Source organism: Drosophila serrata, unplaced genomic scaffold (genome assembly GCF_035046125.1).
Source record: "Drosophila serrata isolate PLE 108 unplaced genomic scaffold, ASM3504612v1 contig_32, whole genome shotgun sequence".
In the NCBI taxonomy this organism is placed as follows: domain Eukaryota; kingdom Metazoa; phylum Arthropoda; class Insecta; order Diptera; family Drosophilidae; genus Drosophila; species Drosophila serrata.
In genome coordinates this window covers 37,695-64,056 of record NW_028256930.1, presented here as the reverse complement: position 1 = coordinate 64,056, position 26,362 = coordinate 37,695, and the positions used below count along the sequence as shown (strand labels likewise).

At 45.7% G+C, this 26,362-nt stretch overlaps 13 protein-coding genes, 2 long non-coding RNA genes and 3 other non-coding genes across 19 annotated transcripts in view; 10 read left to right on the top strand and 8 right to left on the bottom strand.

Moving 5' to 3' along the window:
- The first annotated feature begins 13 nt into the window (after window positions 1-13).
- LOC110190236 (uncharacterized) lies at window positions 14-1,428 on the top strand. The gene is made up of 4 exons (XM_020960599.2): window positions 14-243; window positions 307-1,076; window positions 1,133-1,204; window positions 1,271-1,428. The coding sequence occupies exons 1-4, from the start codon at window positions 127-129 to the stop codon at window positions 1,404-1,406; spliced, it is 1,095 nt and encodes a 364-aa protein (XP_020816258.2). The 5' UTR covers window positions 14-126; the 3' UTR covers window positions 1,407-1,428.
- Window positions 1,225-3,889, bottom strand: LOC110190225 (uncharacterized). The gene is made up of 6 exons (XM_020960589.2): window positions 3,788-3,889; window positions 3,344-3,657; window positions 2,853-3,283; window positions 2,021-2,790; window positions 1,621-1,953; window positions 1,225-1,556 (listed from the first exon to the last, which is right to left on the bottom strand). The coding sequence occupies exons 2-6, from the start codon at window positions 3,573-3,575 to the stop codon at window positions 1,439-1,441; spliced, it is 1,884 nt and encodes a 627-aa protein (XP_020816248.2). The 5' UTR covers window positions 3,576-3,657; window positions 3,788-3,889; the 3' UTR covers window positions 1,225-1,438.
- Window positions 3,890-4,393: 504 nt separating this feature from the next.
- LOC110190997 (J domain-containing protein CG6693) lies at window positions 4,394-5,673 on the bottom strand. The gene has a single exon (XM_020961710.2). The coding sequence runs from the start codon at window positions 5,501-5,503 to the stop codon at window positions 4,607-4,609; it is 897 nt and encodes a 298-aa protein (XP_020817369.1). The 5' UTR covers window positions 5,504-5,673; the 3' UTR covers window positions 4,394-4,606.
- A 965-nt stretch (window positions 5,674-6,638) lies between these two features.
- On the top strand, window positions 6,639-9,784 carry RpL3 (ribosomal protein L3). The gene is made up of 6 exons (XM_020958020.2): window positions 6,639-6,675; window positions 6,895-7,087; window positions 7,278-7,446; window positions 8,235-8,370; window positions 8,694-9,083; window positions 9,319-9,784. Exons 1-6 carry the CDS (start codon window positions 6,673-6,675, stop codon window positions 9,676-9,678), a joined length of 1,251 nt encoding a protein of 416 aa, XP_020813679.1. The 5' UTR covers window positions 6,639-6,672; the 3' UTR covers window positions 9,679-9,784.
- LOC147645022 (uncharacterized) lies at window positions 6,640-7,344 on the bottom strand. Its single transcript, XR_015271889.1, has 2 exons — window positions 7,211-7,344; window positions 6,640-7,143 (listed from the first exon to the last, which is right to left on the bottom strand). It is a non-coding gene; the product is annotated as an uncharacterized LOC147645022 (long non-coding RNA).
- Window positions 7,132-7,209, top strand: LOC147645023 (small nucleolar RNA U43). Its single transcript, XR_015272000.1, has one exon. It is a non-coding gene; the product is annotated as a small nucleolar RNA U43 (small nucleolar RNA).
- Window positions 7,561-7,642, top strand: LOC147645021 (small nucleolar RNA U83). Its single transcript, XR_015272001.1, has one exon. It is a non-coding gene; the product is annotated as a small nucleolar RNA U83 (small nucleolar RNA).
- LOC147645020 (small nucleolar RNA snoMe28S-A3420) lies at window positions 9,138-9,229 on the top strand. Its single transcript, XR_015272002.1, has one exon. It is a non-coding gene; the product is annotated as a small nucleolar RNA snoMe28S-A3420 (small nucleolar RNA).
- A 233-nt stretch (window positions 9,785-10,017) lies between the features above and the next one.
- On the bottom strand, window positions 10,018-10,971 carry LOC110188326 (antigen 5 like allergen Cul n 1-like). Its single transcript, XM_020958037.2, has 2 exons — window positions 10,828-10,971; window positions 10,018-10,777 (listed from the first exon to the last, which is right to left on the bottom strand). Exons 1-2 carry the CDS (start codon window positions 10,945-10,947, stop codon window positions 10,103-10,105), a joined length of 795 nt encoding a protein of 264 aa, XP_020813696.2. The 5' UTR covers window positions 10,948-10,971; the 3' UTR covers window positions 10,018-10,102.
- Window positions 10,972-11,159: 188 nt separating this feature from the next.
- On the top strand, window positions 11,160-12,135 carry scpr-C (SCP-containing protein C). Its single transcript, XM_020961400.2, has 2 exons — window positions 11,160-11,312; window positions 11,365-12,135. Exons 1-2 carry the CDS (start codon window positions 11,205-11,207, stop codon window positions 12,037-12,039), a joined length of 783 nt encoding a protein of 260 aa, XP_020817059.2. The 5' UTR covers window positions 11,160-11,204; the 3' UTR covers window positions 12,040-12,135.
- Window positions 12,136-12,273: 138 nt separating this feature from the next.
- LOC110190756 (protein arginine methyltransferase NDUFAF7 homolog, mitochondrial) lies at window positions 12,274-13,912 on the top strand. Its single transcript, XM_020961388.2, has 2 exons — window positions 12,274-12,804; window positions 12,858-13,912. The coding sequence occupies exons 1-2, from the start codon at window positions 12,481-12,483 to the stop codon at window positions 13,851-13,853; spliced, it is 1,320 nt and encodes a 439-aa protein (XP_020817047.2). The 5' UTR covers window positions 12,274-12,480; the 3' UTR covers window positions 13,854-13,912.
- GCC88 (GRIP and coiled-coil domain containing 88 kDa) lies at window positions 13,874-16,331 on the bottom strand. Its single transcript, XM_020961375.2, has 3 exons — window positions 16,063-16,331; window positions 14,169-16,008; window positions 13,874-14,101 (listed from the first exon to the last, which is right to left on the bottom strand). Exons 1-3 carry the CDS (start codon window positions 16,142-16,144, stop codon window positions 13,921-13,923), a joined length of 2,103 nt encoding a protein of 700 aa, XP_020817034.2. The 5' UTR covers window positions 16,145-16,331; the 3' UTR covers window positions 13,874-13,920.
- Window positions 16,332-16,365: 34 nt separating this feature from the next.
- On the bottom strand, window positions 16,366-17,711 carry LOC110189938 (dnaJ homolog subfamily C member 17). Its single transcript, XM_020960227.2, has one exon. The coding sequence runs from the start codon at window positions 17,538-17,540 to the stop codon at window positions 16,638-16,640; it is 903 nt and encodes a 300-aa protein (XP_020815886.2). The 5' UTR covers window positions 17,541-17,711; the 3' UTR covers window positions 16,366-16,637.
- On the top strand, window positions 17,689-18,301 carry Dph3 (Diphthamide biosynthesis 3). The gene is made up of 3 exons (XM_020960250.2): window positions 17,689-17,925; window positions 17,994-18,068; window positions 18,128-18,301. Exons 1-3 carry the CDS (start codon window positions 17,818-17,820, stop codon window positions 18,203-18,205), a joined length of 261 nt encoding a protein of 86 aa, XP_020815909.1. The 5' UTR covers window positions 17,689-17,817; the 3' UTR covers window positions 18,206-18,301.
- Arfip (ADP ribosylation factor interacting protein arfaptin) lies at window positions 18,220-20,630 on the bottom strand. 2 transcript variants are annotated; one of them, XR_002319980.2, is made up of 6 exons: window positions 20,019-20,518; window positions 19,423-19,945; window positions 19,150-19,318; window positions 18,981-19,088; window positions 18,659-18,920; window positions 18,220-18,601 (listed from the first exon to the last, which is right to left on the bottom strand). XR_002319980.2 is itself a non-coding variant. In XM_020960211.2 (5 exons), exons 1-5 carry the CDS (start codon window positions 20,215-20,217, stop codon window positions 18,876-18,878), a joined length of 1,044 nt encoding a protein of 347 aa, XP_020815870.2. In that variant the 5' UTR covers window positions 20,218-20,630; the 3' UTR covers window positions 18,220-18,875. The 2 variants fall into 2 exon arrangements, 1 of the variants encoding a protein (XP_020815870.2); XM_020960211.2 differs by having other exon boundaries at window positions 18,220-18,920; window positions 20,019-20,630.
- Window positions 20,631-20,754: 124 nt separating this feature from the next.
- On the top strand, window positions 20,755-21,643 carry LOC110189949 (RING finger and CHY zinc finger domain-containing protein 1). Its single transcript, XM_020960240.2, has 2 exons — window positions 20,755-21,078; window positions 21,139-21,643. Exons 1-2 carry the CDS (start codon window positions 20,879-20,881, stop codon window positions 21,446-21,448), a joined length of 510 nt encoding a protein of 169 aa, XP_020815899.2. The 5' UTR covers window positions 20,755-20,878; the 3' UTR covers window positions 21,449-21,643.
- Window positions 21,586-23,557, bottom strand: Alg1 (ALG1, chitobiosyldiphosphodolichol beta-mannosyltransferase). Its single transcript, XM_020960198.2, has 3 exons — window positions 22,633-23,557; window positions 22,012-22,572; window positions 21,586-21,860 (listed from the first exon to the last, which is right to left on the bottom strand). Exons 1-3 carry the CDS (start codon window positions 23,190-23,192, stop codon window positions 21,641-21,643), a joined length of 1,341 nt encoding a protein of 446 aa, XP_020815857.2. The 5' UTR covers window positions 23,193-23,557; the 3' UTR covers window positions 21,586-21,640.
- A 2,216-nt stretch (window positions 23,558-25,773) lies between these two features.
- Window positions 25,774-26,362, top strand: part of LOC147645019 (uncharacterized) — a 31,729-nt gene continuing 31,140 nt past the window's right edge. The window contains exon 1 of the long non-coding RNA XR_015271854.1: window positions 25,774-25,862. This is a non-coding gene — a long non-coding RNA (uncharacterized LOC147645019). The remainder of the gene's footprint in view (window positions 25,863-26,362) is intronic.

Below are 26,362 nucleotides of genomic sequence, written 5' to 3'. Positions count from 1 at the left end.
TCAGAGTGGCAGCCCCTTTCGGTATTTTTAGTATTTTCACCTGTATTTTTCCTCAGTCTTAGCCACGGTCACACCAATTGTTTAATGTCAAAAAAGAAATTTAAATAAATAAATAAATTGATCGATATGAAGGATTTCTGCCGCACTTGCGGCCAGACCATTGTAACGGATCAGTGCCTGCAGATCTTCTCGCGGGAGGGGCGGAAACTATTACACTGCGTGCGATCTATCACAAACTGCTGGGTGAGAAAGCCAAAGAATCCAAGTGGGACTCCGGATAAAGTTTGTTTACTCCATTATATGTAGCTGCAAAATGACCAGGACTCACCTAGCTTCGTGTGCCCGGATTGCCAGGCGCTGCTTAAGCAGGTGCAAAGGTTTCGCCGCCGGTGTGCCAAGATTGAGAAGTATCTTGTCAGACGGCGGGCCAAGATGAATCTCGGTGAGGGTCCCGCTTCTGTAGCCCTGCAACTTCCCGTGCAACAAATAGGAGCACCCGATCCCCTGGGCATTGATGAGTTGCTGACGCCAATTGATGTTAAGGTGGAGCCCATGCAGGAACACAAGGAGGAGGAAGACGCCGAGGCGTATCTAGAGGATTATTCCGATGAAGATGGCTTTGACAATGATCCGAGCGAAGATTTCTTGCCTCTACCAGAGGACTACGGAGAGCCACAGACTGCAAGGGTGACCACCGCCGAAAGCAATCAGGACCAACCAAAAGATAAGTCCAAAACCAGATCCAGCAAGCACACAATGCGTCTGGGTAGGAAGCTAATCCACGTCAAAGTGATCGACGACAAGCAGCCGAAGCGCATTGTGGACCGAAACGGACAGACCGCCAAGCCGTGCATCTGTGAGCACTGCGGACGCCAGTTTAGGGACACCAGTAATCTCAATGTCCATCTGCTGCGGCACACGGGAACCAAGCCCTTCGAATGCGAACAGTGCCACCAGAAGTGCTACACACTCCACCTTCTGCGACGCCACCAGCTCAAGCACACGGAAGGACCATACGCCTGCACCTTCTGTGGACTGGAGTATAGCACCAACAGTTCGCGTGTGAGACACGAAAGGTGAGTCCCATACATGTCCTTCCATTGCTCCAATTACAACACTTTAATTCCCGCAGAGAGGCATGTAAGAAGGGACGCGCCCCGCAATCCAAGTGGGAGATCATCAAGAAGGGCGAACGCACTTTCCAGTGAGTTTTCACAGCACATATTCTCCTCTTCACGTTGTTTATTAACTTAATCCCAACTTTTTCCAGCTGCGAAGTGTGCGATCTGTGGTTCCTGCGTGCTGGAAACTTCACTCAGCACATCAACTCCAGCAGTCACATTGAAAATGAACGCAGGAAGCAACGTAAAACGAAAATAGTCCAATCCTTGGACATAGTTACATAAAACAGAAATTCGGATAAGAAAACAGTTTTTCATTAAATTTCAACAATTTGATTAGCCTGCGCTTTCGAGAGGTTCTCCTGGTGCATTTTGCTGTTTGCATGTACCTTCATGTTGTACTTGTAGCGGAAGTGGACATCGCAAATCTCGCACCTGTATAAAGAATCGGAAGAATATTATCTTGGGGGACAAATTGATCGCTGGTATGCAAACTCACCTATAGGGACGCTCGCCAGTGTGGATGAGCTCGTGCTCCCGGAGCTTAGTTTGTTGGTAGAACCCTTTCAGGCACACCTCACACTGCAGCGGTCTCTTGTCGTCATGGGTTATTTCGTGGCGCTTGAGCGTGGCTGGATCCGAGTAGCTCTTGTCGCACAGCTGGCACTTGTAGGCACCCGCATCCGTGTGTGACTTGACATGCCATGCCAGAGCGTACTTGGAGGCGTAGTGTTTCTCGCAGAGTTCACAATGATAGCGCGTTTTGGAGCGAGGCATGGGCTGGGGATTGATTCGTTTTACGATGCGACGGGGTGGTGCTCCATGAACACCGCTAGAAAAAGAGATCGATGTAAGACCGTCACCGGAATCTATGATCTATGATGATTAAAATAACCCACCTTTCATGTTTTTGACGTGCTCCCGCATACGCAAACGTAGCTTTGCAGTACCGACAGCTAAAGGGAGTTTCTCCACGATGCTTGATTCGGATGTGGATGTTGCGCATGTAGGCATCATAAAAGGTCATGGGGCATTCGTTGCACTGGTAGTTCTTGGTACGGGTGTGTCGGAGGATGTGAATTTGCAGATTGTGAGCCATGCGGAAGGCCTGGCCGCACTGATCGCACACAAAGTTCGTTGGTCGGGCTCGGATCTGAGCACGACGGATAAGATTTCTTTCTTCTTTGGTCTTGGGGTTGGATTTTTTCAACGGTTTTTCTGCGTGATCCACAGTAGTACGCTTAGGTTCAGTCGCATTTGCATCGAAAGCCTCTTTTTTTGACTTATTTGTCGACTTTCCCGTATATTGGCTGATTAGATCCTTGACAATTGACGCTCCAGGGGCCACACTGAGTGGATCGTGTGAACCCAACTCGAGAGATTCTGCCACAGACTCTAGTTTCAGGTCAGTATTGGAAAGAGGTTCGTCCACCACAGGCTCGTCCGGAGGATATTCATCTAGATTTGAATATTCAGAGCCAGACAAAATATCAAGTTCTAATGACTCTTCCTGGACGGACTCCAGATCGGGCTCTTCATCAATTTCAAGCTTTGGCTGTGTAAGCTTCAGCTCAATGCCTATGCACATTTCCCTAAACTCGATCGCCAGCTGGAGGGACATCTGGCATGCGGGGCATATGAGATGAGGTTCCCCTTCGATATATTTAATCTATAAGAAACAAATCACGTTAGTATGTCATTCTAAAGAGTTATTAAGGTCTATAGACAAACCCAAACTCCGCTAATGACTTCAATGTGGAAAATCAGCACACTGTTAGCCGGGTCGAAAAGATCTTTGGCATTGGCATCGACAACGAATTCCTTGTAGCAGGTGCGGCACCTCTCCGTTAATTTAGCCTTTTCTGCGGCCACGAGCGGATCGTCTTCCACGATTATCGAGGTCAACTCTTCTTCTGCCGGTTTTGGACTAACGAATGAAGGAGCAGAAGCTATTCCCGTGTTGAGCCGGACGTAGCTGGGCGTGGGAACCACTTCTGCGGGAGCACTAGCCCTGGCTTCATCCTCTAAGAGCAGATCGGCCACCAATTTATGATTACTACGCCGCTTTGAGCGCTCTAATCGTGCTATTTCCGACGGGCTTTCTTGGCTCTTGTTTATGCATGGAACCGCACCAGGGCGCAACGTTCTCTTTTTAGCAAGTCCTGGTCATAATAAATGGATTTGAATAGTTGAATTACTCAAGACATATGGCCAGAACTCACCCATTTCAAATTTGATAGACCCCTCTATGTCCTCGTCTCGGAAGTGCTCGATGCAGATGCACGGATTCTTTACTTTTAAGGCATTCTCGGAGCCGCGACAGAACGACAGCCATCTGTTGAATAGCTCCGGGGATTTAGGAAACTGGAAGAAGGAAACCGGCTGCTGCTGATCCGGGTCTCTCTTGGATCTGCGTATGGAAGAATTCCTACAATTGGGCACGACACATCTCATTTTCGTGCGCAATTTCGATTTTATTTTTAGCTTTCAATTGGTTTTTCATTTGGTTGGCCCCAGAATTTATACGAGCAGGACCCTGAGATTAAAATGTCAACACAGGGAGGAAATGTATTACTTTATAGTTTGTATTATAGATTTTAAGCTGTAATGTTCAGTTTAGTTTCAGTTTAACAAAAAAAATAATAATAATAAATAAAGTAATGTACCGTGTGACCGTCAGATTTTGAGTTCAATATACTTAAATACGCTTAACAACATTTTAGTGATTTCACCTCCTTGTTAACTGGTCAGACTAAAAGTGCTTAACCCGTATCAAATTGGCGTTGCCAGACTGGCCGATACAAAATATTGAATGAATTAATAAAACTACTAATATTTAATTTAATAATGAAAAAATGAATAATTTAAACGTTTGAACATTTAGTGGACACTTTTTGGTATTTTAACTATTTATTTAAATTGTTCGCATCATTTTTTGAATACGACTGAGAAGTCGGATCTGGTGGATTAAAATGCACAAAATGTAATATAACGCACTCGGCATTTTTATGAAATGGAAATTAAAATATAAAAAAAATAAAGAAAAGCTTTAATGGGGGGACATTAATTGTAAATATATTATGAAAATGTAAAAAATTGTGTTAAAAATATGAAAAAATTATAAGAGGCCTATAGAAATCACTAGGATCTTTATATCTCTTCAGTAAGTGAAGAAAAATAAAGCTAATTAACTTAAAACTTCAACTAATGGCATGACTATTGATTAATAAGACTGAAGCTTTACTTCCATCATAATTTTAAAACCCAAAAGGTATTAATAAAATTCTTTGATTTATTATTATTATTTTTTTTTATAAACAAAGAACTTTTCTTGACTGTTTTCGACAATTAAAACGATATTTAACCTCTCTTGTGCATCATTTATGCAAAATATTCGTACATGGATAAATACATATGAGTAATTAAAACTATAACTACAAAATACAAAAATTTAGGTGACTATACGATAGTAGTAGAGGTTGGCTCTAGTGCTTAGCCTTGTCCACCCTGCCAGTCTTGACTCCACTCAGCTTCTTTTTAGGCGTTTGCTTGGTGGTCTTCTTTGGCTTCTTCTTCTTAGTTTCGAAGGAGCTGAAGTCGACAGTATCGGAGTCATCCTCGTCACCGTACTTCTCTATCAGGCGGTCCATAAGTGTGCCGAAGTTGGATTCACGCTGATTGCGACGCGCCAGAATCATTTGTTGCAGGTCGCCACCGTTGGCCGCCAGATCCTGTTCGTCCTTCTCCTTCTTTTGCCGCTGAATGCGCTGCTTAATGACCTCGGCCTCCTTGGACTCACGGGCGTACTTCTGGTGACGCTTCTTTCGCTTGGCGGCAGGCTCTTCGGTGAAGATTTTGTACTCTGGCACTTCACCGGCTGCAATCATCCCCTCGACGATCTTCTTAATGCGCGGCTCGTCCTCCACCTTCATGAAAGGTATGTGATTCATCAAGTAGTTTATGCAGCCCTTGCCCCCCAGATAGGCCTTTGTGATGTCCCTGCGCTCCATCTCTGAGTCGATGTAATCCTTCTCAAAGTTGTTAATGTCCTCCTCACTGATGGGCTTGAATATCTTGCTCCATAGGTCCAGCCAAGAGGACAGCTTGTTCTCGACCCCATCGTCGTCATCTATGAGACCCTGCTCATCGTAGAGGGCGCGCTTCTGGGTGTCCGTCAGCACCTGGTACAGCTTGGACAGCACCTTGAACTTCTCGGTGGCCTCCTCCTTCTGGTCCTCGGGCACTCGGTCTGGATGGACCAGCAGCGAGAGCTTGTGATAGGCTTTCTTCACCTCCTTCTCGCTGGCCGTCTTCTTCAGGTCCAGCAACTTGTACACATCTCGAGTCCCAAAGAATTTTTCGCACAACTCCAGCGTCGACATTGCAAATTTTGTTGAAAATTTGTTGTTTTTACTTTTCGGCACAAATACAAGCTCAAAATGCGCCAAAACGCTCCATTGGTGTGACCGCACAAAGAGAAACCAAAAAATACCAGGAAATTTCAAGCCGACTCAGAGTATGGTTGTCGAATATTTAAAAAATATCGTATCGATGATATAAATATATCATTTTGAGAAAAATATCGATAAATTGATATTTTGGTATATTTTCAACACCCCTATTTCGAAGTACCTACCATTCGAAAATACTACCCCGATAAAAAAATACGTATATCTAGTATGAAAATACCATAAAAAAATATTGGGGGTAGTCTCTACATAATTCAAAATATTGAGGGGACTCCGACTGAATTATTGAATATATAAGAAGCTGAAATTTAGTCTTGCAGTCGTATAAATAATCCCCCGAACATACAAAATATTTAAATAAATAAATATTTAATTGATATAAGCTGTTATATACAAAACTTCACTTTTGCTACATTTGGCAATTAATGATATCGGCTAAATACCTAAAATACCAAAGCTACAGAGTTTAAAGTTTTTAGAGTTCATAATAATTAAATATTTTCCATACGAATAAATTACTTAGTTCCTAAATATATAAAAGATTTATTTACCCGGAGAGAAAACGATAGGAAACAATTTGGTCTATAAATGTTTTTGTGTAAATTGTATGTCTAATATCATACGATGATGATCATAGGTCACTATTATTGAGTAACCACTTTATATTGCAATCGTCAAATTATAATAAATGACTTAAGCTGGACTTTGTCCTAAAATCACTTTAGTATTCTCCTTACGGCCAAATTAATAAATTTCTAAAATTATCACCATATATCGTGAAGTAGACTTGTTCTCCACTATCGATTTACTCGATGTTTTTAAGAACTTACATCTTTACTATAGATTTGTTAAGCCATGACGGGAAAAATCAAAAGTCTTAAGGTTGTTACAATATTTGTATTAACAAAAAAACACATTTCATGTAAGATGTAAGGTAACAAAATAGTTTTTAAAACATCGATAGTGAAAAAAATCGATATCGACAGTATCGATTGTGCTCCGATGTTTTGCCGCAGCCAACTTAGCTCCCGTGGCCTCCGCTTCCGTTCTTTTTGTTTCATCGTCCAAACTGAACAGACGCCATGGTAAGTTTCCCGATAAAATATAGAGTTGGATACAAGTGAAGTTTCATAATTGAAGTAAAATATTGTGGCGAAAGGCATCACAGTGACTGTGATTTCGTTTGATCAATGCAAAGTGAACAATATGCGCTTAGTTTTTAACGAATTCGTGTGCGCAACGTCCACGTGTTCGACATAACCTTGGTGACTTTTTCTTACGGCTTTTCTCTATCCGTATTACAGTCTCATCGCAAGTTTTCTGCGCCTCGCCATGGCTCCATGGCCTTCTACCCCAAGAAGCGCTCAGCGCGCCACCGTGGTAAGGTTAAGGCCTTCCCCAAGGATGATGCCAGCAAGCCTGTCCATCTGACTTGCTTCATCGGCTACAAGGCCGGCATGACGCACATCGTGCGTGAGGCTGACCGTCCCGGTTCCAGTAAGTACATATTTTCGTATCCCAAACTGTCTTATCCTTTTTCCATGATGAGTAAACTAGAAGATTTATGGTTAGAACATTTATGATTAACCGTGATTTTTTAACTAGGGCGGACTGACTAACCACATGTTTAGTTAATCCTTGTTGAATGCGGTGGCACGTGATTAATAGAGTTTCTCTCCTTTTACAGAGATAAACAAGAAGGAGGTCGTGGAGGCCGTCACCGTTCTGGAGACCCCGCCCATGATTGTGGTCGGTGCCGTCGGCTACATCGAGACTCCCTTCGGTCTGCGTGCCCTGGTCAATGTCTGGGCCCAGCATCTGTCTGAGGAGTGCCGTCGTCGCTTCTACAAGAACTGGTATGTATCTAGGTCCACGTGTGACTTTAATTTTCACCTAGGTGACGCCGCCATTTTGTTTGGCCGGGTGCAAACGCACACACAAACGCAAACCACGTGGTTTCTTGTGCAGACTGGATGATGATAAGATGGTATCTGAAAGAGCACACCCTGTTGAAAAGCCTTCTACCATCTCTGCTGCCTTCCTTCTGATCAGTTCTGCAAAAGAAACCCCGTGTTGATCTTTACATATCAAATATTAGTTTTCAGAAGTTGTAAATGTTTTAAGGAATCTCTTAATAGCTATTAGTAATAATTTAATTACTCAAGTTCTACTCCCAAAGTGACCAAAATAGCTTAAAATCTATACTCCTACTTTTGCATTCTTAAAGAAAACTATTTTCACTATTCGTATCACATGTTTGATCTGTTTGCTTTGTGCGTGCCATGCTAGAGACTATATTTTGTAGACTTTAAAGAACGCCTTATTAAATGTAAAATCAAAATATAAAGTTCTTCGATCAGCTTGCTGAGAGAGCTTTTCAAATCCCTGAAAGTTGTGTGAGCTGCCAAGTGTTTTTTGGTCACTATGAACTGAAATTACTTGCCGAGTGAACACGGCATGGAAGGTCGCATCTCCGCTCGCCATTTGATTGCGATGAGGTGCGCTTCCTGTTTTGTCTCGCCCTCTCCCATGCAAACAGCGGCTAAGAAGTTGGAGTTGTTGAGACACGACACCCCAATGGATTGCGCCACATCTCGCTCGTGTTTCTGACTTGTGCATCTCCAACTTGACCATCGTCTACCAGGTACAAGAGCAAGAAGAAGGCCTTCACCAAGGCTAGCAAGAAGTGGACCGATGATCTTGGCAAGAAGAGCATCGAGAATGACTTCCGCAAGATGCTGCGCTATTGCAAGGTGATCCGTGTGATTGCCCACTCGCAGGTAAATCTAAAAATTAATTTATCTTATAATGTACATTACGACGTCCTTGGCCTTGTTGCGCCTCTGTTGCTGGGTCCTCGGACTCGGCACCTTTGGTGCGCCTGGCCTAAAAAGCATTTGCGCTGTGGTTTTCAATGCACAGTTTAGAAATGCAACGTCGCAGAGAAAACTGCCCCTCGGGTGGCGGAGCTTGATATATTCCAGTAACGGTGCGGAGCCGCTCAGGCGATGATAGCGCGGTTAAACCATATCACGCACAGTCCCAAACTTCAAATGATTGCGATTGAAAGAAGCTAACGAAACTACTTTTGCTCTCCATTTAGATCCGCTTGATCAAGCAGCGCCAAAAGAAGGCTCACGTTATGGAGATCCAGCTGAACGGTGGCTCCATCGAAGATAAGGTCAAGTGGGCCCGTGAGCATCTGGAGAAGCCTATCCAGGTCAGCAATGTGTTCGGCCAGGACGAGATGATCGACTGCGTCGGCGTGACCAAGGGTAAGGGTTTCAAGGGTGTCACTTCCCGTTGGCACACCAAGAAGCTGCCCCGCAAGACCCACAAGGGTCTGCGCAAGGTTGCCTGTATTGGAGCCTGGCATCCGTCGCGTGTGTCCACCACCGTGGCACGTGCTGGTCAGAAGGGCTACCATCACCGTACCGAGATCAACAAGAAGATCTACCGCATCGGTGCTGGCATCCACACCAAGGACGGCAAGGTAAGCACTCAAAGCCATAATTTGTTGATGACAATACTCTTGGGCTGATTATTCTGTTGCACTGATGATAAACAACCAAAATACAACGACATCGAACTAAAAAAAGCTTGATAAACCGTGATATTTATAATGATAGGACTGATCACAACAGAACTCAGCCGTAAGGGATTGAGTCCCAATCCCCGATGTAAAATTAACGCGTGAACTAACCAACCGAATCCTTAATTGTTTGCAGGTCATCAAGAACAACGCCTCCACCGAGTATGATCTGACCGACAAGAGCATCACCCCCATGGGTGGCTTCCCCCACTATGGTGAGGTCAACAACGACTTCGTCATGATCAAGGGCTGCTGCATCGGCTCCAAGAAGCGCATCATCACCCTGCGCAAGTCGCTGCTGAAGCACACCAAGCGCTCTGCTCTGGAACAGATCAAGCTCAAGTTCATCGACACCTCGTCCAAGATGGGTCATGGTCGCTTCCAGACCCCTGCCGACAAGCTGGCCTTCATGGGTCCGCTCAAGAAGGATCGTATCAAGGAGGAGGCCGCTGCCACCGCTGCTGCCGCCGCCGCCGCCACCACCGCGACCGCTTAAGTTGTTTAACCATAAGTCGAATCATCTGCCTGCTTCTACCGTCTATTCCAGCGGTACGGCGGCATTTAATAAAAAGATGTTGGTTTTCAATAAGCTAATTAAGAAATGTTTGCATTTTATTTTGGCCCAGCTGAAACTGAGTTTTAGGCACGTTTAAATAGAGGCCCTTGAAAAAAAAAAAACAGGGAAGAGTAAAAGTCGTTTGAGACAAGATCTGGCCCGAGCTCTCCTTATTTTTAACATACTTCTATTAAATGTATTTATAGATGTTAAATGTGGTCGAGAATACCCTTCATTACCTTTGCGATAAGCAAGTACCCAAGTATTAAACGAATTATGTAGTTTTTTAGCACTTTATATCTGCTCTGGGCTGTATTATGTATATAATAAATTCTTAAATAATCAAATGCCATTGTTACATTGCCTAGACCATCTTGGTTCCCTCTACGATCTTCTCGTTGTCATAGATCTCCTTGGCGTAGCACAGGTTGGGGTAGTCGAAGGCGGCACCGTAGCGGTTCTTGCATCCGGAGGTAGACTTCTCGCCGGGAGTGTAGACAGGCTTGCCAACAATGTTCGAGGTGGCGAAGTTGCAGGTGAGCACGAAGTGGTTGTAGAAATCCTTGGAGAAACGAATGGCAGCACATCCCACATGAGTGTTCTTCTCAGCCACGGCAATAGTGAACTTGGCGATGTTCTTGTTGGGCAGCTCTTCGGGGAAGTTGGACAGGATGTCGGGAGATGCATTCGAGCGTTCGGCAAACCAGTTCTCAATCTGCTCCTTAATGATCTCCGCGTCTGTGTACTCGGATTCAGCTCCACTGTAGCTGAAGATGGCGTTGTTTTGGCCGGCATATGCGAATCTCTCCGTGCTGCGGCACTTGTCCGGCAAGGATTCACAAGTCTTAACATTAAGAAGAGCCAGATGGGAGAGTTCCTCGCACCAGGACATCTTGGCCATGCGAATGGCCATGGGTAAGCCTTCTATTTGACCTCCAGCAACTTTGTTACGAATCTCATTGAATAAGGTAAGAATGAGCTTGTGGTGGGGTTCAATCTTCACCTCTCGCACATCCTTGGCACAGTTTTCACTAAAGTTCTGAAGGATAAGTGTTAGAGGAGTTGGAGTTTTATAGGATGTCTACTTACTCCTTTGTTATTGCAGGCAATATGCTTATCCAGGCATGTAGGTAGGGCGCAGTAGTCGACTGCATTGGCGAAACCAACCAGAGCAACAGTTAATAGCAGGAAACCAAATGTCTTTGCCATTGTTTAGCTTGCTTCTTGCTTACTGACTTAACTAACTCAACTGATCGGCTTTTATAGTCGTATCGCAGCCTGGCTAAATTTCGTATAATTAGTTGGAATAGCGATTTGAAAACAGAGATTCTCCTGAAAGCAGCTACACACTTGACAGGTGGTGCATAGAAACTTGTGGAGCGCATGAGCACATTGGCGTAGTCCTCCTATAAATAGTGGCCGTGGACTGGTATCAGTTCAGTTGGAAGCCAATTGCCAAGATCACAATGAAGGTACTCATTGTTCTAGCTGTCCTGTTTGGAGTCGCCGTTGCCGTGGACTACTGCGCCCTGCCCACGTGTCTGGATAAGCATATTGCCTGCAATAACAAAGGAGTAAGTTATAGAATCTCAGTCTCACTTCTACTCACTTAATCTACTCCTTCAGAACTTTAGTGAAAACTGTGCCAAGGATGTGCGAGAGGTGAAGATCGAACCCCACCACAAGCTCATTCTTACCCTATTCAATGAGATCCGTAACAAAGTTGCTGGAGGTCAAATAGAAGGCTTACCCATGGCCATTCGCATGGCCAAGATGTCCTGGTGCGAGGAACTCTCCCATCTGGCTCTTCTTAATGTTAAGACTTGTGAATCCTTGCCGGACAAGTGCCGCAGCACGGAGAGATTCGCATATGCCGGCCAAAACAACGCCATCTTCAGCTACAGTGGAGCTGAATCCGAGTACACAGACGCGGAAATCATTAAGGAGCAGATTGAGAACTGGTTTGCCGAACGCTCGAATGCATCTCCCGACATCCTGTCCAACTTCCCCGAAGAGCTGCCCAACAAGAACATCGCCAAGTTCACCATTGCCGTCGCTGAGAAGAACACTCATGTGGGATGTGCTGCCATTCGTTTCTCCAAGGATTTCTACAACCACTTCGTGCTCACCTGCAACTTTGCCACCTCGAACATTGTTGGCAAGCCTGTCTACACTCCCGGCGAGAAGTCCACCTCTGGATGCAAGAACCGCTACGGTGCCGCCTTCGACTACCCCAACCTGTGCTACGCCAAGGAGATCTATGACAACGAGAAGATCGTCGAGGGAACCAAGATGGTCTAAACAACAAAGGATAAGAAATGGCGAAATGGAATTCTGATTTATATTAGCTTATTTATGTAGACTGTTGAATATGGAATAAATTCCAGAAAGAAATAATCTGCTCAGAGAAAATAACGGCATCAGGACATCAGCTGTTTTGCCCAGTAAGTTGGCAGCGCCTATTCCAGATGTTCACATACTCATTAATTGCGGGTTGTACAGTTAATGGTCATTAATTCTTTGTGTACAAAAAGAACACAAAATTTTTTTTTTTAAAGGCTGAATACTATAATTTTTCCATTCTCACTTCAAAATCTTATTTTATACCTATCATCTAAAGTCCAGCTACACAAAGCATATTTCATTGTTTTCTAGAATATTATATTACTGGATACCCCTCAGTCGAAACGGATTTGTCTACTCATCCGATTTTTTTTGTGGGAAATTTTCCGCCGGGTCGACATGTTACGCGAAGCTTTGAGAGCAGGCAGCAGGCGATGGTACAGCTACAAGTCGGTGCGTCGCCCTAACCTAGGAGCCAGCAGTGCCCCAAAGGCTGAGCCGGTGAAGGAACAGCCGGGAGCTACATCTACAGAGGGAAATGACAATGGCAGTCTGGCCAAGCAGCTGCGGGCCAAGATTCTGGCCACTGGTCCAATAACAGTGGCGGAATATATGCGCGAGGTGCTGACAAATCCCCAGGCCGGCTACTACATGAACCGGGATGTGTTCGGACGCGAGGGCGACTTTATAACTTCTCCGGAAATATCGCAGATCTTCGGGGAGGTAAGTTATCATCTGCATTCAAAGTTCGTTCATAGAGCTCTGTCTTCCAACAGCTTGTGGGAGTCTGGCTGGTGAGCGAGTGGCGTAAAATGGGCAGCCCATCGCCCTTCCAACTGGTGGAACTCGGACCCGGTCGCGGGACCTTGGCCAGAGATGTGATGAAGGTGGTAACCAAATTTAAACTTGGGGCTGAGTTTTCCATGCACATGGTGGAGGTTAGCCCGTTCCTGAGCAAGGCCCAGGCCCAGCGGTTTTGCTATACCCACGACACCTTGCCGGAGGACTCGCAACTACCTCATTATCAAGTAGGAACCACTGCCACAGGAACCAAAGCCTACTGGCATCGCCGACTAGAAGATGTGCCCCCGGGATTCTCGCTGGTGCTGGCCCACGAGTTCTTCGATGCCCTGCCTGTGCACAAGCTCCAGCTAGTCGATGGAAAGTGGCAGGAGGTGCTTATTGATGTGGCTCCTGGGCCGGATAAGGAGCTTAGTCAAGCAGACTTCCGCTACGTGCTTTCCCGCAGCCAAACGCCCGTATCAAGCGTTTTCCAACCCATGCCAGGGGAGACGCGCTCGTGCCTGGAGTACTCTCTGGAAACAGAACGCCAGGTCGGGCTCTTGGCGGAGCGTATCGAAAAAAATGGAGGCATTGCTTTGATCATGGACTACGGACACTTTGGCGAGAAGACAGATACCTTCCGGGCCTTTAAGCAACACGCTCTACACGAACCCCTGCTCGATCCAGGCAGCGCTGATCTCACGGCCGATGTGGACTTTAAGCTGGTAAGGCACACCGCTGAGACCCGTGGGAGCCTCCACTGCTGCGGCCCCGTGGAGCAGGGTCTGTTCCTGCAGCGCATGCAGGGTGAGGCCAGGTTGGAGCAACTACTGGCACACGCCCTGCCCGAAAACCAACAGATTATACGATCCGGCTACGAAATGCTCACAAATCCGGCTCAAATGGGCAGCCGCTTTAAGTTCCTGGCCATGTTTCCCGGCGTTCTAGCTTCCCACCTGGAAAAATATCCGGTGGTCGGATTCAGTTAGTAATAAAAAGGACTCCAATGTAAGGTTATAAACATGTTGCATATGATTGTTAGACAAAATACGAATGCTATTTCTTCTGGAATGATGCGTTGATCGCCTGCATCTCGGTGGTGGTGAACTGGAGCACCGCTGAGATGGCGTTCAACATATGTCGTTTGCCGTCCGCATCCCGGGTCACGATGTAACTTATGATCACGTTTTTCAGGTACTCCAGGTTGGCGCCCTCGCGCGTCTTGCAGCGCTCAAGTCTGGAATGCAGAAGGGTGGATTAAGAGAGCTTTAAAAAAAAGATAGTACTAAGGACTCGAGACACACCTGTCCACCTGCTCCTCGAGGCATTCGATCTTCTCATGCATCTCCTGCTGCGACGTGACCTTGTCTTGGATGGCCTTCCTCAATGTGGATTCGGCGACGTATTTAGCCTTGCGAAGGGTCGTGATCTCGATATCCTTGCGGGCCAATTCGTTGGCATAATGTAGCATGTGGCAGTTTTCGCCCAGTGACATTTTCTTCGACCGCACCTTCAGTTTTTTTTCCCGCTCTCGCTGCTCACCCTCCACCTCAACACTGTCGGCATCCGATGAGTAGGCCAGGGACTCGGCGGCGGCTTCAAGAGTGGGTGAGACCAGTGAGTTCCCCACGCCGGTGGCCGAGTGGAACACCTCGAAGGAGGTCTGTAGAGTTTTGATCTCCTGCTCCTTCTCGTCAAGCAGTTGGAGCGATCGCTGGCGCTGCTTCTGCAGCAACTGCTCCAGCTCGTTGAGCTTGCAGCGTGTTTCGTTCTCCAGTTCGGCCTTCGCCTCCTGCCACTTGGTTCGTTCGTTTTTCAATGCCAATCGTAGCTTTTCACCTTGTTGTTTGAGCTCGATTTCTGCCTCATCGATATTGCGGTTGAGCACCTGCACCTTTTCCTGGAGTGTCTGGATGTGCGACTGCTGGAGTTGTGCCTTTTGTTCGAGAAGCTGCCGCTGCTGTTTGGATGCCTCCAGCATTTGCTGAACTCCCTGGAGCTGCTGTTCGCAATGTACGTGGCTTTCGGCTGCCGTTGAGCTTTGGCCGCTTAGAGAGAGGATCTCTCCCAGATCCAGGGGATTGGCCGAGCGGGCATTGGCACTGGTTAAGAGCTTTTTCAGGCGAACCATCTCGTCGACAAGGGTAGCCACATCCACATCATCGTTGACAGACTTAAGACTGGATATTGGCCGAGTATGGGCTTGTTCCAGATCCTGAAGCTGCTGTTTCAACGCATGAATACTCTCTTGATCCTGCTGCCGCAGGCGATCATAGCTGCCAACGGTGGTGCTAAGCTCTGCTAAGCGCGCCTCCAGGCTGGCCACCCGGTCCTCATGAAGAGCCGCCTGCTTCCGACTTTGGTCCTCTGCTCTCAGAACCCGTCTCTGCTCCTGGCGAATGGCCACTGAATGCTGCTCCTTTAGTTGCTGCATCTCTTGACGCACCTGCTGGAGGACAGCTGCGCTATCCGCATTGGCGGCATTAGCCGCAGACTGCTCTGCCTTAGCCTGAAACTGTTTCAGCTGAGAGCGGGCTTCCTTTAGTTGAGATTGTAGGTCGCGAAGGCGACTGTTCTCCGCCTCATTGCTGGCAAACTGAGTCTTGAAATTGTTGAGCTGCATCTCTATGTTGTCCTTGAGGTGTCGTTCGTCGGCATAGAGCTTCTGCAGCTCTCGGATCATAAGCATCTGATTGTTGGTCTCCTTCTCGCGCTCCTGGCGCTCAACAATCCACTTGGCTTTGACCTCATCAACATCGCTTTTGGCACGGGCTGCCTGCTCTTTGGCTCGTGCATGCAGTTCCTGGATGGTTTGCTCCTTTTGGGCGATTTGGCTGCGCAGTTGCTTCTTGTCTGCCTGAAAGGACGCCTCCATGCGTGACTTCTCCGCGGAGAGTGTGGCTAGCGAGTTCATCAGTGTGATTATCTGCGTTTGCAGCTGCCCTTCGGCAGGACCAGCTGTTGAAGTGGCGGCCACTGCTCCTTCTTCCGCACCATCCGCGCTATCTGTGCTGGTATTCTGGGATGATACCTCTCTGGCTGGAGATCCTGCATCTCCAACGGCCGTGGCTTCTGCATGAGCCGCCAAACTCGTTTCCAGGGCCTCCTTCTCCTTTAGCAGTCCCTTGTAGGCAGTGACCACGTCTGCAAGTAGGTCAATATCACTGTGGGTGCATTAAAAAATCGTATGTTGTTTACCTTTAAGTCGCTTCTCGTATCGTCCTAGTTGCTCCTTCTGCGTGGAGACCAAAGCCTCTAGCTCTCTCTGCCGCTTCTCCATCTCGTTTTGCGTCGCAAGTCTCCGATTCGCTGTTAGTTTCCCTAAATATTCAACTTATTTCTCTCCCGTGGCATTTTTGCATTTCCCTTAATTAAATATTTCTTTTTTTTTTAGCAGCTGGCAGTTTTTAACAGGCGGGTCTGCCAACTTGTTGGGGCTGCCAACTTGTTCGGTTTGTTGAGTGACTAATTTGAACAATCTGTGTAATTTTAATATTTACGTTTTTTTGCTACATTTTTCATTGCTTTTATTTAAAAGCCTTTAAATTTAGTTGATTTCAGTTCTAAACATTTTATACAGAAACATATATAAAATGAAATTTCATAATAATATGAATTGTTGTCTTTGTACATAATTTATATATTTTAACAAATTACTTATTTAAATAATAGTCCCATCTTAGTTCTCAAAATAAATAAAGTAGTGGCTTTCATTTAAGCTTAATCATAAACTTCATTTGTAGCGATTCAAATAGTATTTGGACCCAACAAGTTCATTCGTTGTCCTTCTCATCCTTCATCATCTGGTCAATTAGTCGCTTTCGCTCCTCGGCCTGTCTCATCTTTCTCATAACGAGGTCTTCGTAATCTCTAGCGGATGCTGTGCTTCCAGCGTCGGATGACTTTTGTCTCGGCTGATCTGCCGCCGGCGGTGTAACCCACTCGAACTGCAGAGGCTTTGCGGGATCGCCCTTCTCGTAGGCCAGCACCATATCGCAGGCCTCACGGGTGCCCAGCTCTACCATGGCGCGGCCACGCCGCTTGCTGTTCACCACCAGGGCAACCACTTCGCCGTACTTCTTGAGGTACTTGAGAAGCTGCTCCTGCGTGTAATCCTGACCGGGGTCGGCCTTCCACTTAATCTTGATGCGATGCTGGGCGGAATCAAATTTGGTTGGCTGTTGCTGCTGTTTTTGATGCTCCGCATGGCTGCGTTGCAGTTGCTCCCGCATCGCACGCTGTTCCTCCTCTAGCAGACGGGATCCCTCTCTCCTCAGGCGCTCGATCTGATCCTGCAGCAGCTCTTCATCGCTTCGGGCTACCGTGCTGTAGGGCTGGCTCTTCTGTAGCTTGTGTAGAGCCTCCCGCTCGCGTTGCTCCAGCTCCTGCTTCAGTTTCTGGCGTTTGCTGTCCAACTGCCGACTTCTCAGTTCCGCCGCCTTCTTGGCTTTCAGAACCTTGTCATAGGCAGCGCGGGCGGACTCATCTGTAAGTATCTCCAACGCCTTGGACAGCTCATGGAAGCGTTCGGCTGCTTGCGGATTGTCAGGATTCTTGTCCGGATGGCAATCGAGGGCTCGCTTACGATACGCCTTTCGTATTTCATTTTGTTCAGCTTCAATGGAAATGCCCAAGAGATCGTATAGATTGATGTCACTGAAATTTTTGCTGGCCATTTCGCTGGAACTATAACCAGTATTTAATTATTTCAAGTGATTTTCCAATACTGAGTGTATTTCACAACTGTGAGCCGGCTAACAATAAAATGGAATACAAAATGTTTCGATTGTTTACAAAACGACGCGTCGCTCGATCAGCTGTTCTGTGCAGCAAGTTGGCAGCCCCGCAACACAACGTGCCCTGTTGTTTGGCGTGGATTCTGGAGACTCATTGCAATCCGCCGCGGTATAGCCAATGATTTGACACAACCAGGAGCAAGGCGATAAGCACGTTATGAGCATCTATCACGACGAGGTGGAAATCGAGGACTTCGAGTACGACGAGGAGGAGGAGATGTACTATTATCCGTGTCCCTGCGGCGATCGATTTCAGATCTCCAAGGTAACTAAGACGCGTATACGCAACATTTCCGGACTTGCCCGTAATTTGATAATTTTCCACTCCCACAGGAGGAGCTTATCGAGGGCGAGGAGGTGGCCACCTGTCCCAGCTGCTCATTGATAGTTAAGGTCATTTACGATCCGGTAAGTGACGCCATCCCGCCTTTTCGCTTGGAATATTCCACTGAGTTCTGATTTTTTAGGAAATGTTTAAGGCAGAGGAAGACGAGGAGACGACACTTAACGAGAAGCTTAGCGACCTAAAGCTTGAGAAGAACTAAAAGTACAGAGGCAATTGGTGTAATTAAATAGTTTTTATTTATATAATTTTATATATAGACTTTGTTTTAGTGTAAATAATACGTTGACTAGTAAAACAATGAGTTCAAATTATTTAAGCTCGCGGAAACATTACAATTTGTTATGGATTTCGTCGTTTGTGTGATACAAATGATTTATATATTGTACAATATCTAGAACTAAAAGCGATTGTAATTTAAAGGTATATTGCACTGAGCACTTTTCGATTTACGCGTAAAGCGTATGCGTGCACCCACCAATATGATCCCGAAATTAAAATGAAGTTACAATTTCGAAACACAAATCAAAGGAACTATGGCAGACCAACTGGTGTGTGGAAATGTGAGTAGTACAGAGTTACATACAGTGGAAAGCGGCTGGAAAAATATATATATATATGTATATAACATACACAGTTGCCACTTTCTGCTTACGGCTTAGGAATTCGACTTTAACTTAGCTCGTAAATATTGTTGTTCGTGTAGCATCCAGAGTGCATGCCTGGGCTTGGACTTTCTTAGCTTTGGATTTCTTTTAGAGAGCGTGCTCGTTCAGCAAGTGAGCGGAGGAGAAGAGGCAACTGCTCCTCCAATTAGATGCGTTTAGATGCCGCCTGAAAGGGTTCTTCGAGTGTTGGATAGTCAGATACCACTACTGTTCCAGCCAAGATCCGGTGGCGGCATTAGGTGACTTAAGCTTTACGGATTGCAATTTCATTTAGTTTTTTACCCAATGTCAATGTTGATTTATACTCACCTTGATATTGAACTGCTTCAGAGTGCTTTCCAGGGCTATGGCATTGCCGGAAAAGTACGCTGCAATGGCATTATGCAGCAAGATCAGTTGCTTGTGCATCACTTTAATCTATTGGGAGTATTATTTTGGATATGATTTCTTTGAGTTCCTTTAAATGAGCCAAGCTTACGCGATTTTCGTCGAGAAATTGCATTTTAACGGCCACGTCAGAGCGGAGTTTCTCGTACTGCTCCTTGTGCTGCGCATAGCTGCGCTGAGTCTCCTCCAGAGCTGTGGCCGAGGGCGTCAGTTCCGGCTTCGTGTTCTCCAAGTCCATGCGGTAGGCATCAAATTCGATTCTGAGGTACAGAGATTTATATATACAGAGAGAGTCGGAGTTGTGTGCTAATTTGTGTGTGTGGAACTTGTTCTGTTAAATGCAACTGCTAAGCTTCCTCCCTACCTGGCTGTTTCATACTGTCGTATCGTCAGCAGAGTGTCGTCGATTGTCTTGTTGCACAACGTGTTCACCGACGATATGAAAAAGTTGAGCGCATTTAGCAGCAGTTCCCCATTCTTGGTCAGGTTACGCTGCGTCTCAGAGTTGCAGGTAAACTCCTTCTGCAGCTCTGGGTTCTTCTGCGCCAGATCGGCAAAGGAGTCGGCCAACGCGTGTTGGGTGACGACCACATGCTGGAAGTGCGAGCTGAAGGCTCGCGTTAGCCGCAAAATGGACAAATACTTGCGCTGCGTCTCGCGCAGCTGCTCGATCTGAGCCTCTAGCTCAGAGTCCACCGTGCGCTGTGACTTGCCCAGCTTCTCCAGCATTATCTGGCGCGTGCACTTGTATGTGGATATGCTCCAATTCTTGATGCTGTCGATCTTGGAAGCGCTTGTGCGTATGAGGCTGCCGCTCCCGCTATCCGTCGGGCTGAGGGTGCCATTGCCAGACGGCGGGCTTATCGGCGACATCGGTGTGGTGGGTGCTGTGTGGGGAATCGATTTATGCTATGAGTCAGATATGGTCTGGCCGGGAACACTGATATGCCAGTGGCTCACCTGAGTGGTTTCGCAATGGCAAACTATTTGGGGCACTGAAGGGGCCAACGCTGCCGCCGCTGCCGATAATACTGTGGCTACTGGAGCTCCCAATGACCATGCTGCCGCCTTCGGTGCCCGTGTGCACCGCTCCGCAGCTGTCGTTCAGCGAGGGCGCATCTTTCAGCATCTCGTGAATGCTGCGCTCGCGTTCCGCCATATCAATCGCTCTTTATCAGCTTCCAACGCTATTTAATTGCCTTCGGAAAATTGTTTTTCGTCGGGGTGTTTGTGTGTGTGTGTGCTCGGTGGGTGGAGAAGCGGACGGCGGCGCTTCAAGTTCAAAAAGAAATCAATGTTGCACTCTGTGTGAAGTAAGACGCCAATGTTGATAGCCGATTTTCCACGCCAGGCTTTTCGTTATCCCCAGAATCTCTAAATATTTGTTTTAAACTTCATCAAACTGTCTTCCGCAAAGCTGAAAATAAATGTGACCGAGCGAAGAAAGTTTTTCAAATACCGCTTATAATGGCTTTGTAGCTTGTACTGCCAGCAGCCGGCTTTTAGTATTTTTATTAAAAAAAAAAAGTTTATTTTCGTGTGATCTTGAAAGGGACACTAAAAGATTATAGTAGTTTAGCAGATAATAATATCCCTGGATAAGCGAAGCATTTAGTTTCATGATGAAAATTACTATGAACATTCGAAAATCAAACTACACTAAAAGAATACCAAAAAACTAAAACTCTGGATTTTTTAGTTGACAGTCTGCGGTCGCATTGAAGTAAAAACAATTTTTGGGGATTTTCTGAAAACCCTTTGCTCCTTGATTTGTGTGGCGCTTGTTATTCAATTCCTTGTTCCGCCTTTACCTGTAAAAAATGGTTTATCTTAACATATTAATTGGACTAGGAGTCGTGTTGGTGTCGGCCGCCGCTGCTATCTACTTCAACCAACCCACTTACCAGCAAACGCCGCCTTATCGCCAACGCCGACGCAACGATGAGGACGATGATGCTGGGGAATTCCATAACACCAAAATATTGCGACGGAACTTAACCCAACAGCAGGAGCGCTACAGGTTCGTTCTTTTATCGGTACCATCCAACAGCAAATGAATACAGTCATTATTTAATTGTAGCCGGCCGGGCGACAAGTGCTCCGTGTGCCTTGAGGAGATGCTGGAGGAGGACATGCAGAGGATGGAGTGCAGGCATGCCCTGCACAAGGGGTGCTTCGAGGAATATCGATATATCCGCAGGAACTGTCCACTTTGCAGCAAGACTGTAAATCCCAGCTTGCCCGGCGACAATTGCCCTATCTGCCTGGACCCTCTGGATAGGAATGACATGGTGTTCCTTCGTTGCAATCACGCTATGCATCAAGATTGCTACGAGCAGTTAATCAATAGTGGAGCTAAATTCTGCTCGCTCTGCAGGAAGGAATTGTAGGAGTTGCAGAACAGCATTCAACAGGAACAAGCACAAAGACAGCTTTAATCGAAAAACGGGCACAACAGTTATGAAACCCGAGAACCCTCGGCCTTGATCTTAATGGATCGACAAAAGCGATAAGCAATCAAAGAAAGTCTGTCTTAGCGTTTAATTGTCATACTCTTTTTTTCTAAATAAACACAAAATGCCTTAGAGAAGTGCCTCCAGTACGGGTGCCGCAATCAGACTCCAACTCTCCCGCCATCGCAGCTGCTGGAACTGTTGCAGGCTGCGCTGGAAGCCAGCTCTCGTCTCCAAAATGCTTGGGTTTTTCGGGAAGTGTTCGAACCAAATGCGTAGCTGTTCGGCCAGCTGAATGTGGTCTGCAAACACGAAGCCATTCTCGCCGTGCTTCACCAGCTCGTTCAAGCTGAAAAGAAGTTTAAGAGGTAAGAGCAAGGTGTGAATTGTGTGTATATGACATATGAATATAATCTTATGTAACTTTCATTTCTGACTTATCTTTACAAATATTTGATTATTTGCTCTATGAATGATAAGGTGCATAAAATAGAACTTACCATTTGAAATCATAGGCGCATACGGGCAGGCCGCTGCCGAACATGTCCACCACCTTCATGGGTAGATCAAGGCCACTGGTGCTCCAGTGAAGGCACACTCCGAGATCGGCGCTGGCCAGCACAGTGGGATAATCTTCGATCTCCAGCCATGGCGTGATCACAGAAACCTTTTTCCACTGCAACCGGGCGATCTCCGCAGCATAATGCTCTTTTTGCGGCCCCTTCCCTGTAATGATGCACAGCAGCAAGGGATACACTAATGGCTCGGCTTGCGCGGTCTCTTCGTACGATTGCAGGGCCTTCAAGAGGATCCCAAAGTCCTCGTCCTGCGTCCAGCTTGTGCTGGATACTAAAACAGCATGGCGCTGAGGCTTGTACTGCACGCCACCATTGGCCATCTTTTGGGTAAGTGCTGTGGCCTCCACCACATCGGACTGGTTGTTACCCGTGCTTTGGAATTGCGGATAATCTTTGGCGAGCTTTAGAAACAGCTCGTGCTTCTGGGGCAGATCAATGGGGTGGAACTGCGTGGGCGCTCGATCATAGAGAACGTTTACGGGCCTAAAATAATATAGAGAATATAAAGAGGTTTTCAACTATGTGTGAATTAACAATACTTACCCAATCTTCCAGTTTTCCTGGAGGTCCTCCTGCATCGCCCGCGTCACACAGAAGTGAGTGTGCGCTTTGGAGCCAAAGTAGCGCTCTAGACGCCGCACCAATCGGATCAGTGGACTTTTCTCTCCGCCAGACATGCCCAGGGCCAGCACTGTGTAGGTGTAGTTGTGCCAATCAATGGCCAGCTTAGTCCGTGTGAGGGCGCAGTACAGGTAGCACACAATCAGCGTGGGAATGCCGGGCGGATTCTGGACGAGCAGGAAGCTGGGTCTCCGTATGGAGATAAGGGCCATCAAGAGACTGAGCGTCTGCCAAAAGGCCTTAAAGAGCAGCCGCAGCTTGGGCGTGAGGTTGGTCACTGGCACTGCAGTCAGTTCGTGGATGCGGCACCGTGGCTGCTGAGTAAGTGCCTCCAGAGGCCTCGTCTCCAGGTAGCCTATGATGTCCACGTGGTAGTTCTCCTCCAGCAGGCTCTGGGCATGGTACTGCATACGTGGGCTACGCCCAATGTCGCCCAGCACTATGACGCAAGCGTTTCGCTTCTTCGGCGGCACTTCCGTCATCGCGGAGCAAGGGAAATAGGAAATGATCAATATCTCAAGGAAATTGCGCGTTTTGTTTGTGGTTGAAATCCTGCGGAACAGTGTGGCTGCTCTCCCGTTGAAAAATCAGTGTTACCGTGAATTGGCCGATTAAAAATACCATACAGGGTAGTAGTTGCCTTTTTTTTAAATACTTCTAAATACTAATAATAAACCCTACGATCCAAAATATACACGAAATTAATTAATTTTAACCTTTTCTTGCCGCCCAGAAAACTGATCCATGTGTGCAATGATTCTTCAATAGGCTATAATCTAATATACGATTAATTTATTTCGCTTGCAAAATCACAGCTGTTTAATATTTTGATCCGGCAACGCTTTACTTTCTTCTTTCTCTTTTCGCTGATTTGATTATTATATTATTTTTTATGTGGAGTTTTTTTTATTTTAATTTAATTAAGACGGCAGAAAAAGCTATTGTTTTTATTATTATAAACAAAACAAACCTAAAACCTGTAATTAATGATAAGTATTTATTTAAAATGTAATTGTTGGAATCGACGTGTTTATTCCATAATAAATAATTAAGTTTCTTGATCCGCCAAATAAGCTATATCTAGCCAGAAATAAGCGAAAGTGGCAGCACTGCCCATATAGATACTCCCCAAATCACTCAACACAGTCACATTATTTTCACCGTTCAACGAAGTCGGATGTGTTCGGGCGCGAGTTCGGCACTTTTTGAACGGGACTTCAGCTCTGCGTGTGTGTGCGCGTGTGCGTCGTTGTGTGCGTTTACCCGCAAAGCTATGCTACAATATTTGAAGCAACTAATGCTGATATAGAGGAAAAATTATCAAATTAAATGCAAAGTGAGACAAAAGCAAAGCAAAAACCAAAGTAAAGTCTGCCATATTGTGGTTTACCGTTTATCAGACAGTCGCAAATACGCCGGTAAGTGAAATCAGGATATTGACTCGCGACTGCCGTTATTTTACGCATATTCGCCGGCAAAACAAGCCGGTTTTCCACCCCCCATTTGGCGCCTGTCTACGCGGGAGTGTGTGTGTGTGTGTGCGTGTGGTTTGGGGGTGTGTATGGCTGTATGTGGGGTTATTTCAAACCATCGAATTTCGATGAAGTGGAAATTCAAATTTTTGTACACCGAGCACTACTACTTGCCGTACATCCTTTCGCGGGTTTTTGTTTCTTTATTTATGCATCTTTATTCGCTTCGGATTATTCCTGTGCCATCATAAAATTTGTCATTTGTCTGGCTGTGCAGACGTACAGTGAAGCCTCCGGAGAGGAAAGGCTTTTTTATGACATTAATAAGATTCCTTAAATCACGAAGAGTTACTCACCTACTGCAAATCTTAAAATATTGAGAGGTTTCTAGGGAACCAAAATTCAAAATACAAAAATACTTTAAAATTAATCCCTTTAAATCTACAATCAATTAAAAATATTTATAATAAAAAAAAGGTTTACAATATACACTAAACTTAACTTTGATTAGTTCATGCTATTGAGTATGGACTGTAACTATGCTCGTGTGCTACACGTACTTTATCCCATTAGGCCCGTCTGCAATTCCTGATCCAGACGCGATACTCTCTCGCTCGTTGTCCTTCCGCTTCCTGCGTCCTTCGCAAAAGGCAAATAGCCAAACTGCCACCCCCAAGTGGGCGGTGGGTGGTTGCACGGCTTTCCTCTAGGTGGGTGCTTCTCAGGGGTGAGTCCCTGGCTGCTGTTGCTGCTGCTGCTCTTGTCTCGTGGGGTTGGCCTGGCCGTGCCGCAAGCTTCCACTGTTGATTTTTGATTTCTGTGCGGCTTTTATTGCGCTGCAGAAGTTTTTGCACTCCTGTCGCCTTTATTTTTTGCAGCTCTCTAGTTTCTTTCCCATTCCTTATTGCAGCTATTTGGCATAGAAAAGTTGTCGTCGGTCTAGACATGGGTCGTCTAAAGGATATTTTTTGTAAATATTTTAACCAGATTTGTCCTTTGGAATTATGTATGAAGTGATTCATAATGAAAATTAGGAGATTTAGAAATTTGAAAACTGAACTAAACTCAAACTATGTCAAGAAAAGCTTTATAGACCTTTTCATAATTCGATTATTCGATTTAACAAATTAAATGTAAAATAAGTAAAATGCAAAATAATATGTAAAGGGGGGAAATAAATTCATATTAAATTTCATGCTTAGTTTGAAATACCTTAATCTATGCTTATTTTGCAATATACTAATCATGTTGAGCTTTTACAAAAATTAACTTTATTGTTTTGTATAATAAAGACTGGATTTTTATAAATTGAAAACAAATTCTGCTATAATGAAACTCAAAAGCTAAATTTACCTTATCCAATTAAAATGATTTTCGTTTTTGAAGCAATTTGATATTTCATACTAATAGTTACTACAAGGATTTAACCAATTATTTAAATTTTCTATTTTCACTTTGCTGTATATATATTTTCTTCCTGCCATAAAATGGTTTTTGCTTTAGTAGGATTAAATTGTATTTTATGTTTTATTTATATATATAATAAAATTTATTTTTGGCAAAGGACTACAAATGCAATTTATCTGTTTCAGCTACGTCGGCAAAACATATCAAGGAAGGGATTAATTTTGACTGAAAAATTCACTTTAAACATCGCTCGAGATAGAATAACTTTGACAGGTAAGATACCCCAGCAAAGGGCCATGTGTGTGTGTGTAGGGTGGAGGTGGGTGATGATGATGCAAGGTGGCTGACTCACCTGAGTCAGGCATCCGAGGCAGTCAACCTGAATGGTCGATTATCGCTGCATCTAATTTGTATGCCAAAGCCGTCTAGCTGCTGCCCGCATGCATCCCGCTCCAAAAGGCAAAGGCGCGAGAGCTATTTGAATAATTCGCATCATGGACTCTCTCTTGGATGCCTGGAATAGAGTCTCCAAATGGGGCAGAACATAGAGGATTCCGATGGGCACCGGTGCCGCATGCAAGCAGCTGCGTGAGCTTGTAAAATGCCAGCAGCACACAATGCCAAAATATCCTAAACAAACTTCCGCTTCGCAGACGCCCCGACGGAGTAGAGGTGGCTATAATTAAAATCTGGTCGGAGAGACAACGACAAGTGCATCGCATCCAGGCCCCTTTTCCTATTTTCGTTGGTCCCTCCTCTGGCCCTCTTTTTGA